Genomic DNA, 19169 nt, shown 5'->3' on the forward strand with positions numbered 1-19169 from the left:
ATACATATATACCATAATGTTTGCCTTGTTTACGAAGATAAAAGAGCGAGTGGAAAACTTTTTGAACGAGAAAAACTGTGTGACTGATGCCCTAACGAAAATTGAGGAGAAAACTGGCATTAAAAAGCGATATCTCGCCCTGGGTAAGTTCCAGCATTTTTCACAATACTTTATGGTATAAACGTGCTCCGTGGTTTTGACTATATTTCTGCTAGAGATGTTTCTAAAGGAAACGACAGCATCTCTAATCCTAACGGTAACAGGTGGAGAAGAGACAGAGTTAGTGTAATCAGTTTATACAGTTGGCATGTCGCGCTGATCCAGCCCTGTTTGTGCTCTTCTGTTGGATTATGGGAGAATACACGTGTGCATGTATGGAAAAAAAACTTAAAATAACTGATTTATTCTCGTGAATTCATGAATTTGTCATACGATCAAACTGGACAGTAATTTACATTATTAAATGTTTCCCTGCCTATACAGCCTTTGTTGTGGCACGTGCCTCTCTCGCGCGTGTATTTGTGCTTTTGTTCGCTCTGTAGTCGGGGTCCGCGTTCGGGTCTTTTGAGAAAAGTAAAACAAAAGGGCATTTTTGGGAATGCAGGGTGCAATACAAACAGCTATTGGCTCCAGAACAACACAGATTTTGATTCTTTACCCACCAGATTTACAGGTGAACACAGCAGTTAGTCATCGGAGTGAAAACACATTAAAATTTAGCACACACACAAACACATACGTAACTAATGACTTGAACACCGTAAGAGAGATCCAGCTGAGGACAGGTGGAGAGTGTCTTAGCTCTCCGCTGACGGAGACAGTCTGTGCTAACCTAGTATTGGTGACAGTGAGGGGTGTGTGTCTCACAGTATATACAGTGAATGGTCTGAGCGGTCCTGCTTCACCCCCTTTAACCCGTCAGGTCGCTCACAGTGTTATTCACAGTGCTGGTCAGAGTGTTATTCACAGTGCTGGTCAGAGTGTTATTCACAGTGCTGGTCACAGTGCTATTCACATTGCTGGTCAGAGTGTTATTCACAGTGCTGGTCACAGTGCTATTCACAGTGCTGGTCAGAGTGCTATTCACATTGCTGGTCAGAGTGTTATTCACAGTGCTGGTCACAGTGCTATTCACAGTGCTGGTCAGAGTGCTATTCACAGTGCTGGTCAGAGTGTTATTCACAGTGCTGGTCACAGTGCTATTCACATTGCTGGTCAGAGTGCTATTCACATTGCTGGTCAGAGTGTTATTCACATGCTGGTCACAGTGTTATTCACAGTGCTGGTCAGAGTGCTATTCACAGTGCTGGTCACAGAGTGCTATTCACAGTGCTGGTCACAGTGCTATTCACAGTGCTGGTCAGAGTGCTATTCACAGTGCTGGTCACAGTGCTATTCACAGTGCTGGTCACAGTGTTATTCACAGTGCTGGTTGGAGTGTTATTCACAGTGCTGGTCACAGTGCTGGTCAGAGTGTTATTCACAGTGCTGGTCAGAATGCTGCTGCTGGTTTGTGCAGGTTCCTGGATCACCCCCACACTCTTAGCTTAGCTTAGTTTAGTAACGACTTCAGTATCAGTCTAATGCAAAAGCCCCAAGTCATAAACGTCTTTGCACTGAGGTAACAGATGAGCATGTGAGAGAGGGAGCAGTCATCATATGATCTGTCAATAAGCGTTAGCATCACTGATGCTACTGAGAATGGAATTACAGGCAAACATTTCCATTTTGGTGCTGTATTGTTTAAAAAAAATCCATATTACAGAGCAGTGTCCAGTCTCATCCAAAGTGTTAAGTCTCCACTGAGAGACCTGTGTAGGAAGCATACACTGGGAGACCTGTGTAGGAAGCATACACTGAGGACTGATAGTGAGTCAAAGTCTCAAAGGTCCCAGTGTTTGATTAGCGCTCATTAGTTTTACATATTGTCCACTCACAGTCAGTCGGCAGTGGCATTTGTCTTAGCATCTGTGTACAGTTCAAATCTCACAGTTTAAGTCTCACAGTTAAACTCTCATGGTTACTGTCTTACTGCTCATTTACGTGGAGCAGTGAAGTGTACTGGGCTTGTTTATTTTTACGTTTTATCTGTGTTTATTCATTCATATTTCTACTGTGTAACAGGAGCAGTGTCAGTGACTGGTCTCTATTTGGTGTTTGGATATGGAGCTTCTCTCCTCTGTAACCTCATCGGTTTTGTCTACCCAGCATACTTCTCGTGAGTATTTTTCAGACTAACACTGTCCTCAGATCAGTGGTGTACACTTTAATGGTGTGACTGGACTCTGTTTGTGCAGACTGCCTGGGACAATATTCACTGAATGGAACCTTGATGACCCCTCACACATACCGGGTTAAAGTGACTCTAACAGTGTAACCTGTGAAACATTAAAAAAAAAACTGTTTCCACAATCAGCACTCATTAGAGTAAACGCACTAACGAGAGCGCTCAAAAAGAGCGCCCCCTAGAGACCAATGCTAACACTGAAGGTTTTATTGACTTTGGAAGCACCTGATGAAAGAGGGAAAGTCTGTGTAACTCCCTGAATTTTTTTATATTGGGAGAATCAACACCGCTCCCAAATCTGCCGTGAAGAAACTCGTATCTCATTAAACTCAGTGCTCAGCTCAAATTTTATTTTAAGAAGCTTTCATCGAGTTGATACCTGCTCCATCGTTTGTGTTGTTTGATGTGTGTGTTGTATGTTCAGTATTAAGGCTATTGAGAGTCCAAATAAAGATGACGACACACAGTGGCTGACGTACTGGGTGGTGTATGGGATCTTCAGCCTGGGCGAATTCTTCTCTGACATTTTCCTCTACTGGTTCCCTTTCTATTATATATGCAAGGTGAGTTAGACCAGTGTCTCAAACCCACAGGCACCGCGCGTCTCCCTCACCTATAGAGGAGTCCAGGTCAGCACTGCCTGTCCTGGCAAAAGCTTCTACATCAGAACTCATCAGTTTAACATAACGCATCAGTTTAACATAAGATGCTTAAGCAAATGCCACTCAAAGAATTCAACTGTCTTCCCTTTTATGTCTTTCCCATATATGTTATACCTCTCTACTCTTCCATTTCAAACCACCCATCCATCCATCCATCCATCCATCCATCCTTCCATCCATTGCTCTCTCTCATTCTGTGTGTGTGGTGCAGTGTCTGTTTCTGCTCTGGTGTATGGCCCCCGTGTCGTGGAACGGTTCTCAGATCCTGTACAGGAACGTGGTGCGTCCGTTCTTCCTGAAACACGAGGCTACGGTGGACAACATGGTCAGCGACCTGAGCGGCAAGGCCATGACGGCAGCAGAGAGCGTCACCCGGGAAGGTACAGCCGCCCCAGCCCCACTCATCACAAACAATAAACAAACAAACAACGACCGAAAACACCCGACAAACAATCAGCGACAGCAGTTAAAAAAAAAATCAAAAACAAGAACAGCCCTGACAAACACAGCGAGAAGCTTTTCCCTGAGGAGAGAGACAAAAAGCACTGTTTTATGGTTTCATAATATGAAGTTTAGTTTTTTAAAGGACGCACTCAGTCAGAAAGTGCTCAACCTAACACTGAGCCGTCTCACCTGTCGCAGAAAGACACATAGTGCGTCTCACCTCTTCCAACAAAACCGTAAGGTCACATGTCCCCTCTCATCTGACCCGCGGCCCAGGCCAGGGCCCCAGACCTTTGTTAAAAGTAAGAGGATGAGTTTGAGGAGCCGGAAATGAGGGGCCATCAGTGTGACGCTTCATAAGCAGCATCATGACTCAGTGTGGTTCAGAGGGATTAGCGTGTTCAGGTCACAGACGGCTTATAGCAGACAGACACGCTGAAGAAACGCCACAGCAGGGCTTTTCAATACAGCTCTCCCTCTCTCCCTCTCTCTCTCTCTCTCTCTCTCTCTCTCCACTGTTCATCTGTTCATTCAGTACATCTGCTTCACACAGTCCCATATTCACACATCACAAACATTTGTGTTCACTGGACTGTCTCACAAACATTTGATTTTTTTCAATGCTTATCTCTTCCTGAGCCATCAACATGACACACTCAACACGCTCAGAGTGTGCGTTCAGTCTGTTACAGTCTCTGTTTGGCGTGTCCACTGTGTTTACACACTGTGTGTATATGTGTGTATGTGTCTGCGTGTGCTGGTGTCTTTACTTCCCTGTCTCTGTATGTGTGACAGTTCTCTCCACTCTGGTGAGAAACAGGACCATTCATCCATCTGAACCTGCTGCCAAAGAACTGCCCAGCACTGCTCCTGTAGGTCCACACTGTCCACACTCACACTGTCCACACTCGCACTGTCCACACTCACACTGTCCACACTCGCACTGTCTAAACTCACACTGTCCACACTCACAGTGTCCACATTCACACTGTCCACACTCACACTGTCCACACTCGCACTGTCTAAACTCACACTGTCCACACTCACAGTGTCCACATTCACACTGTCTAAACTCACACTGTCCACACTCACACTGTCCAAACTCAGGCTGTCCACACTCGCACTGTCCACACTCACACTGTCCACACTCACACTTTCTTTCAGCTTAGCATTAGCGATTAGCATTAGCGCCCTCACCTCATATGCCATACAGGCTTTTAGCATTAGCTTTGAGCATAAGCTCTTAGCATCTGAAGACACTGATCAGAACCTGTGGTTGCAAGAATGCCTGTAACTTATTCAGTGGTGTTATCCAGTTCTGAACAGTTATGTTGTTTGGTCATGTAGTTTTATGTTAGACTTTTAGCAGCAGATTTGCATTTATGATCGTTTTATCAAATTATTTGGTGTTTTAGGCAAATAGCTGTTGGCTCCCGATCTTTCCCAGGCAGTAGTCTGCGTGTGTGTATGTTGTATGTATTTTGTGTGAGTGTGTGTGTGTGTGTGTGTTTCTTTTGCTGTCTTGTCTTACTCTCTCTGTGTAATTATTCTGACATCACACATGACCTGCACGTTTTCTGACCTCCCTGTCTTCTGTTCCATGTCTGTCTGTGCATAGACTGAGCCCAGTATTGACTGAATGGTAAGTGATGTAGACCTGTCTGCTCCATCTCTCGCTGTATGTCTCTGTGAAGGTCCTGAGTGGACTAATTAAGAGCATGCTGATCATGCTACACTAAAGCTGAATGCATTTGAAACATGTAGGGTTGGAACAGAGATTTGGTGTCTGAACACTGGCTGTGGAACCCAACGCTGAAGAAGTAGTAAAGTATGATTTTCCTCTGAATATGTCTCTCCTATCCAATTTTTTTTTTTTTTGCAGACACTCGGATAAACAATTCCACTCATGAGAAGTCTCTGTAACCTAAAGCCTGGAGCACACCTGGTGTGCGTGTTTGATTCATTTGCCGTCTGGACTTCAGCTGTGATCCTGGAGCGACCCAAAACACGCTGGCAGTTATACCCGTTATAATTGGACAACACCTGGAGGCCTGAATATGCTTCAAAATCCCACATCACTGATAATTCTTTATCTGGTTCATTCCCCAAATTTTTTTGATAGGCTTATAACAGTCCCACCTACAAAAGCACAGAGAACTCATATGTGTCGTTAACAACCGGAATATATGTGTTACATCAATGTGAGTTTATTTTTGTGCATGTGAATGTGTTTTTATTTACAAACACCTACTGAGATGATTGGTCATTAATTTGGTCTGTTTCTGGTGTCAGATTTTTTATTTCTCTGAGATTCTTGGATTCTGTCCTAATTGGGATGTTTCATCATGTTAATTGTTTTATTATTGAGTAACTGAGCTGTGTTTATTATTGTCTATTATGTTCTTTACCTTAGAGGACAGACTCCATATTTTCACATTTATATTATGATCAGGGCTTTTTGTAATCTAATTCATTCTTATAAAATGTGTAATTTCTTAATTTCCCCCAATAAACCTGACATTTTGTATTCGGACACGTGGCATTTAAATAGAAGAGCGTTCAGTGCATGTTAAGGTTATTACAGTGAGCCGTGTTCTTGGTGGTTCCTGCCGTGCAATATCGACATTATCTTGTATACTCACTGGGCTGTTTATGCTTAAACACATGATTTCGTACGACATTGGACAGGGCAATCTTCGCCATACCACTCCAACGCACTAGATGGCGGCATCAAACTCTGATACGGTATGGGTTTACCGAAGGCATCACACAGCGACGTGTCAGATGTGTTTTGAAAATTTAGCAGGCAATCAGCCTTGTGCAGCCATCGTTAAAATTACAAATTAAAGGTAAGGGTGCAGCCGCCTGAAAGTAATAATGTTTTATCCACCGTGTAACTTATTCGTTGTTTCAAAGACTTCGATAGCTTTATCATTTGACAGCTACAGACACCTTCATATCCTTGATCGCAGTTAGCTACTCCTGTTGATGGGGCATTCACGAACCAAATAAGTAAAAAACTACAGTTTCTGTTAATTAGGTCTGCTGGTGTCAAATTGTTTATTGGTATGAAACGGTATTTTATCTCAGTCTTAGGATGTTTGGTTGTGTTAATCGTGGTTAATATGTTGGTTGTTGTAGCCACACTAAGTTCGTTATTCTTTTCCTGCGAAAAACAATCCTAACGGATCACACTGTCTTTGCATCCCCGTGGCTTAGTTGTGTTCCACGTGAGCACGTTTAAAACTGTAACTGTCACTATTATAATTACCCTTCGCTACAGCCATGCTAGACTGACCATTTCCAGCAAACGTCAGTCAAAATGAACATCGGGTCGAAAAGTAAGAAGAGAATGGTGCTTCCGACGCGCCCGGACCCGCCGTCAGTGGAGCAGATTATAGAAGACATTAACAGAGCTTATCCTAATGACCCGGTCTTCAGTATACTGCAGGACTCCAGCGAAGGTAATAAGGAAATCATATAAAAATGTGTCCTACACACACTGCTGTAGACACACGTCGCTTTGAGACAGGATGATTCTTGTGTTTTTCTCAGCTGAATGAGAAAAGTTACAGTGAATGGTGGCTATGATATCTTGTCTAAAGAATGTTAAAGAGATGCATTAATTCATTTACAGCTAATACAGAAGTGTTGTTTGGTGTTGGTTCAGTGTGCTGATTGACCCTGAACTCAAACCTCTGTCAGATCCTAAAGGAGGCTCTGGAAACCCTGAGGTGGAGCAGAAGTACCAGCTGAGTCGACGCTTCCTGGACCTGAACGAGAGGCTCCAGGAGGCACGTGGTGACATGGTTCGGCAGAGAGAGGAGCTCCGGGCAGTGGGAGAGGCTTTGGAGAGCAGCATGCTTGAGGTTAAAGGTCGAGCACTTTGCCCTTGATGTGCTCGTTTGAGTGTAAATTCCTCAGACAGGCTGAACTGTTTCATCTGACAACTTCCATAATTTATTCAGATTTTTAAAATCATTGTGACAGTTTTGATTCATAGACCTCTCAAGCATTGGATGGCATTTGAACACTGCAAACCACAAGGGGTCATTTTTGCTGACCCCTTAAAGATTAGTGATTTAGTGTTGCACTATTGTTTGCTGACTACATCTGCAAAACAGAAAATTGTGTCTAAACCTGCGTTAAAAAAATGCGTTATCAATTCCTCCAAGTGTCTTTTTTTCCTTTGTTTCTGCAACAAGGGGCTGTTTCTCACTGTTTTCTTTGTAAATTAAGGATGTTTTATGTTCATTGTCTTATGTTCATATGTGTTGTCCAATATTACTGTAGCCTTGCACTGCAGAATCAAAAGCATTAAAATAAATTCACACGGAGACAGAGTTTGGATGAGAATATTTATTACGAGGACACAGACCTGTTAGCCACAGCTATACAACATCATCGGTCAGCAGAACCGTGAAGACGCATGGTCCCGTTCATCTCTGACTGGCATAGGCAAGAACCTCAAGCATTCATCAATGATCCCATCCTTTAGGTCTTAATTTATGAAATTACACAAATCGTGTTGTACCAAAAGCTTGTGTGCTCTTGTGGGTTAGGCTTGTTCTCTCAAGTACACTGTCACATTCTGACCTGGACACCACTTTAGAACAACTCTACCGCTCTATAGTTAACCATGTATCGTGTAAAGTAGATTATCCCCTTTCTGACTCTGATCCTTTCCTCAATTTCAACAGTTTTTGTAGCCTGAACATGGGACAGAATTTGGACCAGTGATGACACACGTATAAGAGAATACATATTTATAAACTACAGTTTGCAATAGGAGCATCACTTAGTGGGAAATTCTGGGAGCTCTTTCAGGGCAGAATTGAACAGACGTCAGATCGATTAAGCCATGTTCCGTAAGAGCTCCAACAACGTTTTCCTTTACCAGCCGTCGTTAGGACTACTTGATTTTCTTACTTTTAAGAACTAAGAGCATACCTGATTCTAGATGGAAAGACACATAATATCAAACAAAGCATTCAGTAAGCAGGACTATTTACAGCCATGTGTTTGTGTTACATGAACACTCACTGAGCCTGTCTGGTAACAGTGACAACATCAGGTCAATTCAAGAATGCCAAAGTGAGAAAAGATGTATGTTCCATCCTCATACAAAACCCATTAATCCCTCTCTTATGGATTCCTCACGAAGAAAAGATGCTGAAGTCCAACAATGGCAACATCACACAGGTGTTAACAGGCGGTGGATATCAGCCAGGGCATGCTGTCGTAAGCGAGTCTAAGAGTAATTTTTGCTCACTGGGAAGCATATCAGAGTTTTCTTCTGCATATATTTACAAGAACACCACTAACTACAGACAAAGGTTACCCAGGGTGCTGCTGTGCTGACTGTTTAGACAGCCAATGTTTTGTTTTGTTCTGTTCCTGCATTGATCTGCAGTAAATGCCGAAGTTAAGGTTCTAGAGCTTGTGAATAGGGTAAGAAATATTATACAATGACAAGATGAATGTCGGTGTTCCCCTTTCCAGCAACAGTCTTGACCAGGAAGTTTTGTGGTATTTGAAATATTCACCACAGTCCTACTGTCTACATTGCGATTCAGTGATTTGCATATTATATTTCATGAATGCTGAATGAGATTTTCCATAACAGTCTGTGTTGAAGTCCTTTGATGAGTCATCGTTTGTAGTTAGGTGTCCCCACATCACTAACAATGGTTTATGTTCCTGTACAAAACTAGAAAAAGATGCACCCTCTGGTCACATTAACTCCTTACAACAGCTTTGTATAGTAAATCGAGTGATGTTCTATACAGCTGTCCTACATCCAGCTTTCAGTAATGGAGGAATTAAATATATAATTGCAGGTAATTGATTTCAGACAGCACACGAGAGAGCGTGAGATATCTGAGGTAAAGGGAGTGAAGTTTGTTACTAAACCACCTGAGTTTTGCAGCTTCAGGAGCACAGTTAAGTCTTGAAATACAGACACACTGGGGGAATTAGGCTTCAAGTTTTTCTCCTGACTTCTCTGGGATCGATGGTGCTTGACCTTGCGTATCTTGCACACAGCAGGCCATAGGGCTTGGGGTGTAGTTGAACGGAGTCACTCGGACAGCTCTGCTGGGAGAACCGTGACGGAAGTGCCCGACACCTCCATTATGGCTCTCTGTCGACTGAAAGGTTGAGTTGGACCCGATGCTCTGGTTCTTGAGTGATCCATCCGAATCTCCGTCCTGCAGGTTGTTTCCAGACACTAGGTTAATCTTTCTTGGGAGAGCTATCTTTGCTGCCTCTTCTGAAACCGTTGGAGCATTCTCGACTGTGGGTGAAGTACTGGAGTTGGTCTTACTGGTTGAGAAGTCCTCTGTTTGAACTGTTGCATCGCTTGTTTTTCTCGACTTCAATAAAATGGTTGGCAGCTTCCCTGGCAGTTTTGGTGGCATTGGTTTGTGCCCCTCAGGAGAAGGCACCAAAGGCAATGCATTTGATGGCAGAGTACTCCTTAGTATCTGCGGCACATCTTCATCTCGAATCCTTCTCCAGGTTACTCTGTCACTGTTTTGCAAACCAGTTCTCTGAGGCCTCTGCATTATGTCTTTCTCACTTTTTGCCCTTCCGCTGGAGTCAGAGGAGGAGGACCGGAGAGAGGAGCGGCTCGTGACCCGACTTAGAACATTAATGCTGGGGGAGGAGGAGTATCTCTTGACCGTGTCTCTCTCCTTTGGCTTTTGCCCAGGAACATTCCTCTGAGGCAGCCTGCAGGGACTCTCTGAGCTGGTTCTTCTCGCTGGGCGTTTCATTGAGAGATCTCGGTCACTGGAGGTGGCTCTTGATAATGCTGAGCTCTGCCGTAGGATCCCTGTCTCTGGCCCTTGCTTCGGGCTTCCTTGCATTCCTCTTGGTCCTTGTGCTGCTGGCTTCAGCTCTTGGCAGCGGGAAGAACAGAGAAAAACTGCTGGGGCACCTGGACATGCTCTCCGAGGCGACGCGTGCTGGGAAGTGGGCACAGAGCGTGAGCAGGGAGTGTTCCGTCTCGAGCCGCTCGGTGATTCTTTTATAAAGGTCAGCTGCCTCAGGAAGCCATTGCGGTCTGAGTCACTGACACTTGAATGAGTGGATGTCATGCGAACCAACTCCATTCGATTGGCAGGCACAATTCTTTTCCCTGACACCTGACTGTTTTGTCTACTAATATTGGTAGGCTGGTTGGTAACTAGTGGTGAGATCATTCTTGACTGTCTTGAAGGATTCTGCATAAAGGGGATTCGCACAGGGGATTTCTGTGTTTTATTGTGAACTGGGGATTTTGTATTTTGATTATTTGAAACTGTGTTGTTTCCCCTTTTTTCTGGTGGGTTACTTGCTGGGGGTGTCTTTTTCTGGCTTGGTTTGCTCGTTTGTGTCGGGGAGGTCAGTTTTTTCTGTGGCTGCCTTGAGGGGGTTGAACTTTGAGACGACCCCGATGAGGAGCTCTTTGGTATCCTGGCTGGCGGAGTTGAACTTCTCTTGGGCAAGGAAAACTCAGTGCAGTCACTGGGCCGACCCAATCTGTGGAGGCTCCTGGACCTGTGCTGCGCCAGCTCTGGATTCTTCACTGGAGTCTCTGTCTTCGTAGACAGTTTTCTAGGGGCTGGCCTCTGTGAGAGAGTTGTCTCTTTCTTAGGTGTATAAATCACAGTCCTGCCCCTGAAGACCACTGGCAAATTGGGAACAGGCTTACGCTGAGCAAAATCAAGAGGCTTGTTTGGCTTCTTATTGGTCTCTTTGAGTGTCTTCTTGGTTTCCTGTTTGGGTGTAAAACTTGATCCAGACATAAATGAGAGCACAGATTCAGATTCTGAAGACGGCTCCTGCGACTTTGAGGCCTGCAGCTTTGTGATAATAGTATTGGCTCCTTCTTGTATTGCCCTCCATTCAACACTGTTGAGGTCTGAATCTTTATCGGATGCCATGTCATTGCTCTCTAGGTCATTCTCTGGGCTCCAGTCCTCTGTGCCCTTCTGAACTGTGGCTTTTGTCCTCTGTTTTCTTTCTCCTTTCCTTTTCCTGCTTGATTGTTTTTTCTTTTGCTTGGGCATAGCAGAGGTTATGCATTTCAGCAGAAGATCATCCTCTGAGTCCATGCTGACTGAGCTGGGAGAGCTGTTCTCCTCATATTGGTTGTGGATGTGTAGAGATTTTGGTGGGCAATGACTTTGATTAGACATCAAGTTATGCCTGTTCTTCATCCAAACTCGCTGAGGTTTCCCTTGGCGGTCTTCAAAGTCTGCATCACTCAGGGAGCTGAGAGATGAACTGAGAGAGTAACAAGGGGGCGCCTCCTCCATTATCAGATTCTGTTTGATCCTGTTAAAACCTTTCTGTTTCGTTTGAATATTATCAACCCGGCCAATCACATTAGCATTACGAGTTACAGTACTCTTTCCAGAGTTATTCATTTGGTTTCGTCCATTCCTCATTATCTCCCCATCCTCTCTGTCTACCCCACCACCGTAGTGGTATGAGGCCTCCTCAGTAGGTGTTGGGTGCCGCATGGACTGAAAAGCAATATTGTCCTGGCTGTTATTTTTATGGGTCACTCTTTGATTTTGATACATCTCTGTGCTTTGTTTCCTAGTAGGGAGATCTAACTGTGGCATACTTCTGGAGAGATTTTGTTCCTGTTTGTGGATTTGCTGAATTGGCGAACGATCTCGAATGCGATACTGACACATTTTTGCTGCCATCTCTTTGCTTTGAATGAGTAACCTTTGAGTTGGAATCACATGTTTGACCGTTCTATTCGTTTGGTTACTCACAATGTCTGACTGAGTTGTCATTCTGTTAGCCTTGTGGAAGCGAGAGAAAACACGTAGGTCTTCGATTCTCTTTGCCTCTGTGTCCATTACTTCCTGAGTCTCTTTGTTTCTAGACCACCACTCCTTTGATCCTTTTGTTTTCATTGGATACTGAAGAGTCTCATCACTCAGAGAAGTTGTGCTTGAGAAATTAACAGGAGTGCCCTCAGCAGAATCAGTGTATGAAGAATCATCACAGTAGATTTCCTTAGCAGACATTGCAACTTTCCTGCCAGAGAACATTTGATTGGCATTATTGGGAACCATCATATAAACTGGCAGCTGTGCAGATCTTCGGGCCTGGTTGTAGAGAACTTGGTTTGAGAAGGTAGACATTAAGGTTGGTCTTACTTTTCTGAATCTGGAGGGCATTGCTGAATTGATGCACTCTTTGAGTATTTCAATGTCATCATCTGAGTTGCCCTCACTGTACTGGTCTACTTGCTCCATATAGGTAGGATCATCCATGTCATCTTTCTTTCTGTGAGACACATTGTATTCTGGGTTGTTGTCATGTTGGTTTAGCAAAGGTGTGAGTTTCAGCTCTACATCTTTCTGGATGTAGTGCTCATGGAGAGGCAGGGCACTCAGACTAGAGGCACATGAGAAATTTTCAGTTGGTTTCTCCACAGTGAAGTAAATCATTGTGTCCAAATCTGGAGGTAGGTTGAACCTTTCCTTAAAGTCTGCAATTTCCATGAACTTGCGTAAGCTGTTTTCCCATGGGCCTCCTACCCCTCCATGTGTCTGTGTCTCTGGCCCATTTGACTCAACACAGCATGGAGTTTTGCTGCGGCTCGGAGGCATGGTTTGTCCAGGGCTGTCCGGTAGGTCACTAGGGCTAACTGTCCCGCTTATCATTTCACTACATGGATCACTCTGAATTGAACTGGCAATGGAAGGGGACTCAAAACTACCCAGTGAACTCACAGAACTACAGCGGCTCATCACAAGTGGAGTCTCATGGATATAATTGTCTGAAGAACTGGATGGGGTCCTGTCCTCTTGTATTCCTGGCGATACTCCCCGAAGGAAAATCTTTTCACGTTTTGCAGGACAGGGGATCTCAATGGGATCCGAAGATGTACTGTTGCTGTTTGGGCATGTTTTCTGATCTGTCACCAACAGCTGACTATCGCTTAGGTCCTCCAGAGTTTCATCTTCTTCTTGTCTCCTTTCAAGGTCTCCATCTTCTACTTCTATTATCTCAAGAGAGGAATCACTCTCCAGTTCATTCTCACTCTGACTCTGCCCATCAAGGGCTCCATCACCAGAAGACAGAGAGGACAGAGAGCTACAGCGAGAGAAGCAGATTGGCGTGTTCTCTACAGAATACTTCTGCACCGTTTCCAACTGACCCAGTGTCGGGCTTCTAGCAGTGTTCATAGGGGAGAACTTGGTTATGCTGCCACCAGACATTACCATAGGCACCCATGCCTGCCTTCTCATGGCCTGAGCTGCCTGAACATTGATAGCTGTCTTTGCTACACCAAATTTGGCAACACTTTGGATTAGAGGAACATGCTGATAAGAGGGTGACAGCTTGATGGTCGGCATGCTGGCATCAGATGATACTCTGGTTGATGTAGTTGCTGGTGTTGCGGGAGGAAGCTCTTGAGCTTTCTCTGTTTCTGTGCTGCTTGGCTCTGACATTTTCACATCTCTGTTGGCTTCTGAATCTCTTTCAGGTATCTCATTCTGAGTGGTTTCATTCAAAGCATTAGCACCACCATTGGTACATTCTGGATGGGCCACCTTGAGATCAAGTTTGTTCGGTCGATTTTGTCCTGTCGCCCTTGCTGAGGGCCGAATCTGGTCCTTGCTACCACAGTAGCTATCATTGGTACTGCCACTATTAAGGCTGTCATTGGACAAGTTTGTGTGAGATGTTTTCAGGCGCAGTAAGGCATGTGCTCTCTGGAGCCGCTCTCTGTTTGCAAAGGTGCTGGTATCAGAGAGACGGCACGGGGAACACGACTGGGCTCTGGCCTCGTGTTGCTCATCTGACCCATACTGCCAGTCAACAAAATGGTCCTCTGAGCTGAGGCTGAAACTGTCCTCTGAGGATGTGTGCATGGTGATGTCCTCCACTAGCTTGTCAATCTTGGCCACAGTGTTTGTAATTTTCTTTGCCAGCTTTTCTGCTGCCACTGACACTTCGTCATCGGGAGGCTGGGACTTCCGGTCGTCTGTCTGAGGTAGTTCGACGTCACGCTCAGGTTCCCCGTCTTTCTTCCGTGGTTGGTTCTGAAGGAAGTTGGAGTTGTTCAGGAACATAGAGAGCATGGAGAAAGTTCCTGTGTCCAAACTACTTGAGACATTTGGTGCCTCGTCATCGTCAAAGCAACCAGAATCAGAGGCATAATCCTTCGCCAAGCTTTCAATATGCCGGAGAGGTTTATTAATGCTTGGATGCTTGGCACTTTGCTTTTCAATGGAATCAAATGTCTCTGCCAGGTGCTTTGCATCTAGCTCAGCCTCCAGTGCTTTCTGCTTCCTCATGTACAGTGAAGGCATGCAAGATCCTGGAGATACAACAGCAGTGTCCTTGTATTTGAGAGGACGGTTTGTGAGGAGGTTTCGCAGGGCAGCGGCACTACCCATTGCAATCATTTTGTGCTTTGAGTGGATGAGGTTACGAAGCATGCTCACTGCTCCCAGGTCCCACAACAGCTCCTGGTCCTTTGGACTCCTAGCAGACAAGTTCCATAGGGTTCCACATGCATTGCTCACAATGGTCAGACTGTGAGAACGCAGGTGCTGTAGCAATGTCTGGAGGCAGTTGTGATCCCTGAGGACTTGCCTGCATTGAGAAAGAAGGGGATATCTGTTATTTTTGTCCATGAAGAGAGATACCGCCATGTAGTAACATTGAGGGCAAAGGTGTACCTGTAATCATCTCGGGTGGCAATGAGACTGGACACATTGCGCAGGATACCTCCACCACTCTCAATGATAGCCAGTGAGTTGGTCTGACAGCGATAGGTCAGGGTGCTGACCAGGAAGCCAAGAGCACCATCAACAGAGCAAATAGCCACCTTGTTCTCAGTGCTGTGTGCTGACAAATTCCACAGAGCACTCAATAGGCTCTTTAAGGTCGATTCCTGTGAGAAGTCAGAATAATAATATTACTCTACTAAAATGCAATACATAAATAGGGAGTAACACATGATGTTATGAACAAGCATATCCTGTTACCTTTGTGGCCTGAAGAGCACATGTCATCAATGCGGATACACTTCCCACTTCCCTAAGGGCTCTTTTGCTATTAATATCAGCACGCCATGACAGGTTCCTTAGAATGCTTGACACAACCTGTAAGCAAGTGACAAAACATTAGTATCCTGTACCTGTGATTTTAGCCTTGTTACACTGTATGGTACTGACCTTTTGTCTTAAAATGGATAGTATAATTATCTGTATAATTTATCTAAAGACATGTTACCAATGTAATAAATCCTTTGGCGGATTTCTGTACCTGATGTAATTCCTCACTGTCAGATGCAAGTTGTGCAACAATTGCCTGGAGACAGGTTTTCTTTGAACAGAGAGTGGCCTGGAAAGTTAATAAATAATTGATTAAACATGATCCACTTGGGCATGCAAAACAATATTTTAGATTATTATGTAATCCTCTGAAGTATCGGCAACTCAATTATGGCAGCCCAACTCAATTTGTGGACTTAGGTATTGATATTCACAAGTTGAGATCTAATGGTTGGTAACTGAAAAACGAATAAAATTTTTTTCACTCACATAAATACTGTTGTTGTTGTCTGCCTTAGCATTTGAATTACGGGGGAGGTCGGGGAGATCTGACCTCCCTAATCAAGACTTGGACGCCCCCCACCCCAAAAAGAGGTAAAAACAACAGTACGGAGGATGGTGTGGGGGTCGACACCTCAATATATCCTATGCTATATGGCCCTTCAGGAAAAGTTGACCCCCCCCCCATTGTCATTGTATAATTTACTCTCTGGTCTACCTTGTTCACAACATCTCCAAAGGTGAGATTTGTCAGTGCCATTCCAGCATATCTTCTTAAAGCCATGTTTATTGGATCATTCTGCATGCCATAGAGCTCCTGATTCAGATGCACCAGCTCTGCAACCACCTGGAGACCCCCTGAAATGTACCCATGCAATGCAGAATTATAGTATACCTTAAATACAGACAGGATGAAATACAATTACATAGCCATTTAAATGAACAATCTGTGTAGAGCTCCATTACTGCAGAAGATTAGTTGTATAAACTGTTCTGCCTGATCTATATAAGGCCAATAAGTTCATGAGGAGTTGGAAACAGGATCCTTCCAGACGAAAGTTGTGTGTATGAATTTCACGTACCAAGTTCATTCATGGCCCGGCGATACTCTTCTTCAAATGAAAGCTTCATTAGCGCACACATTGCCTGGCAGATCTGGGGATCCACAGGCTCTGGGATGTCTGTGTGATTCAAATGACGGGTAGTGAGTAAGAGAACACTTTATAATCTAAACCTAATGCTATACAGACACCTGAAGAGAGGTTGAATGGGGTTCTAGTTACTGCTCACCTGTCATTTTAGTCCCTCCAGGTGAGGGGGTTCCCAAATGATTTTCAATCCATTCCCAGGTACTCTCGTTATATGAGCGGATTTGCTCCAGCACGTGCAGGACCCTCATCTCGCGTCGTGCCTGACCCTCGTCGGGCTGTGAGTAGATGATGTTGTGCAGCGCTGCACTGGCCCTGGAGCGAGCGTCACGACTGCAGCTGCCCTGCCCCGGTGCCCCGCCTGCACCACCCTCGTGTAGGATCTGCACCAACAGTGGCACGCAGCCAGACTTACGCATGGCAACACAGCTTTCCTGAGAGCTGGACATGGCCAAGAGGGTTCGGGACATCTCTTCACGGTCCCTGGATGCTAACATGGACAGGAGCCAGAAAACCATCTCTACCTGTGGGAGATGGGCCAAGTCAATTCAGCACAATGCACTGTGACCTACAGATACCAAACAATGACATGAACAACACTAAGAGTCTAAGATGATAAAGTTGTGACAGCAATGTAATAATACGACAGTCTAATGAAAGAGAAAAGGAAATGGAATCATGTATGTTTAATAGTATTTTGTTTTCTCTATTATTTTAAGTCAATTCGGCACAATGCACTGTGACCTACAGATACCAAACAATGACATGAACAACACTAAGAGTCTAAGATGGTCTTACTTTTCCCCCTGCATCACCAGTCGCCTCTGTCGTCGACGTGTTTGATCCATTTTCTGTTTCAGGGACAGAAGACTTGTTGAGGCTGTCAGTGCTCTAAAATCAGAGACAGAAAGACAGACAGGCAGATTGTCAAAACAAGTCACTTCAAGATCGATCATGTTATCCAATCTACTCCTCTCTGCAAATTTTAAGTCCGTCAGCCCTGTGCTATGTTCTGCTCTATCTTATGTGAGATGCTGGTCTGAACCAGAAGAGGATAAGAGATGTTTATGTCCCCGAGGGTCATATGCACGCTGTGATTTCTCATCTCTGTATCATGTTAGTCTAACCTGAGAAAAAAAGTGTATTTCTGTTCATCTTACGCTGTAATCGAAATTGATGTCAAACCACAAAATACAGTTCTCTTCTGCTATAAATGAGAATTAGTTGCTGAAGACCAGATAAACACAGATATATGTTGACAGGCCCAGTGTGTTTTCCTTTGCCCTGAATGGCCAAGACCATACATAATGTAGACAGTAACTGACTCTGTCTCCAGAACATCAGTAACTCTGTTTGCTTAACTTAATTTCACTGTATCAACTAAAAAGGAGGGAAATTTGTCTTTGAGTCATTTAGAAATGATAAAGTTGAGACAGAGATGTAATAATACGGCAGTCTAATGAAAGAGAAAAGGACATGGAATCATGTATGTTTAATGGTATTTTGTTTTCTCTATTATTTTAATTCTCTCTATGAATATTGAGACATTCCTGTTTGGCAGCATGTACCATATACGATTCATAAAAAGAGAGAAAACACAAAGAGCTTGACTGTCTTTGTGTTTGTCATAAATCATCTTTGATGTGAAGGCCGTGCTGTAGCCGTGCCTCATCTGCATTTGGCTGCCTCTCTCTGGGCTCCACTGAAATTCCTCTGAGAGACAAACTGGTAGATTTGTGCTTTCATCTCCCAGCCCATTGCTGTGGTAACCAGCAGCTTGGCTGGCGGTCACGTGATCTGCTGAGGAGTTCCAGACAAAAGGCTCTGGACCACACATGTGCTGCTCCGAATGCCTCACACAATCCAGTTTAAATGTGCCGTGGACAGACAGACTGAGTCTGCCATCCTGACGAGTACATCTGATAAATAAGCTTATTCTTTCTGTGGAAATCCAGTGACCTGTGCTAGGTGATTCTATTCAGCATGAGTTTGATTACTACTGACCCAACATTATCAAGACAAGGTGATGTAGTATTCATCAAAACATTAAAAAAAAAACCTTGAGAAAATAAACTGCAGTTAGAATCCTTGCGAGATATCTCTGTAGTTCGGCAGTGGGGGTGCACATTGCTATTCTGATCAAGTGCCATTTCTCTGACACACTGAGGACTGAGTTGGTGTGGTGCAGTCCCAGTCTCCAGGAACCACACAATCACTGCCAGGCTCAAACACTCAGTGCCCAGGCAGGGCTCCGGCTGGCCGTCCAATCAGAGGCAGGCTGGAGAGAGGCATGCCCCATTTTCTGCATAGCAACATGCAGAGGGAGTCAACGCATTTTGATACCAGGACAACACAAGGTGAGGACGTCTGCAGGTCAGCAATGCAGAACCCGCAGTAAAAGACTAGTCATTTACACCCATCACAAGGTGAACACACACAGCACAGCACCGAGGTCTTGAGGCCTTTTTTGTCCTAATTATTATTAAATTTGAATGTGACTGATTTATTTTTCACTTCCATGAATTTACTAGATGGCCCAATTTGAAAA

At 44.4% G+C, this 19169-nt stretch overlaps 3 protein-coding genes across 3 annotated transcripts in view; 2 read left to right on the plus strand and 1 right to left on the minus strand.

Moving 5' to 3' along the window:
• Positions 1–16: 16 nt before the first annotated feature.
• reep6 (receptor accessory protein 6) lies at positions 17–5132 on the plus strand. The gene is made up of 6 exons (XM_030784158.1): positions 17–143; positions 2125–2218; positions 2712–2850; positions 3161–3329; positions 4189–4265; positions 5088–5132. Exons 1-6 carry the CDS (start codon positions 17–19, stop codon positions 5130–5132), a joined length of 651 nt encoding a protein of 216 aa, XP_030640018.1.
• A 1031-nt stretch (positions 5133–6163) lies between these two features.
• Positions 6164–7736, plus strand: c9h19orf25 (chromosome 9 C19orf25 homolog). The gene is made up of 3 exons (XM_030784779.1): positions 6164–6242; positions 6677–6857; positions 7099–7736. Exons 2-3 carry the CDS (start codon positions 6716–6718, stop codon positions 7287–7289), a joined length of 333 nt encoding a protein of 110 aa, XP_030640639.1. The 5' UTR covers positions 6164–6242; positions 6677–6715; the 3' UTR covers positions 7290–7736.
• Positions 7737–9368: 1632 nt separating this feature from the next.
• apc2 (APC regulator of WNT signaling pathway 2) overlaps positions 9369–19169 on the minus strand; it is an 18739-nt gene continuing 8938 nt past the window's right edge. Inside the window, exons 7-14 of the mRNA XM_030784505.1 lie at positions 17420–17512; positions 16764–17145; positions 16556–16654; positions 16192–16331; positions 15685–15762; positions 15405–15521; positions 15096–15310; positions 9369–15009 (exon numbers count right to left, since the gene is read on the minus strand). Coding sequence (XP_030640365.1) covers positions 9369–15009; positions 15096–15310; positions 15405–15521; positions 15685–15762; positions 16192–16331; positions 16556–16654; positions 16764–17145; positions 17420–17512 — 6765 coding nt within the window. The remainder of the gene's footprint in view (positions 15010–15095; positions 15311–15404; positions 15522–15684; positions 15763–16191; positions 16332–16555; positions 16655–16763; positions 17146–17419; positions 17513–19169) is intronic.

Source organism: Chanos chanos, chromosome 9 (assembly GCF_902362185.1).
Source record: "Chanos chanos chromosome 9, fChaCha1.1, whole genome shotgun sequence".
NCBI lineage: Eukaryota > Metazoa > Chordata > Actinopteri > Gonorynchiformes > Chanidae > Chanos > Chanos chanos.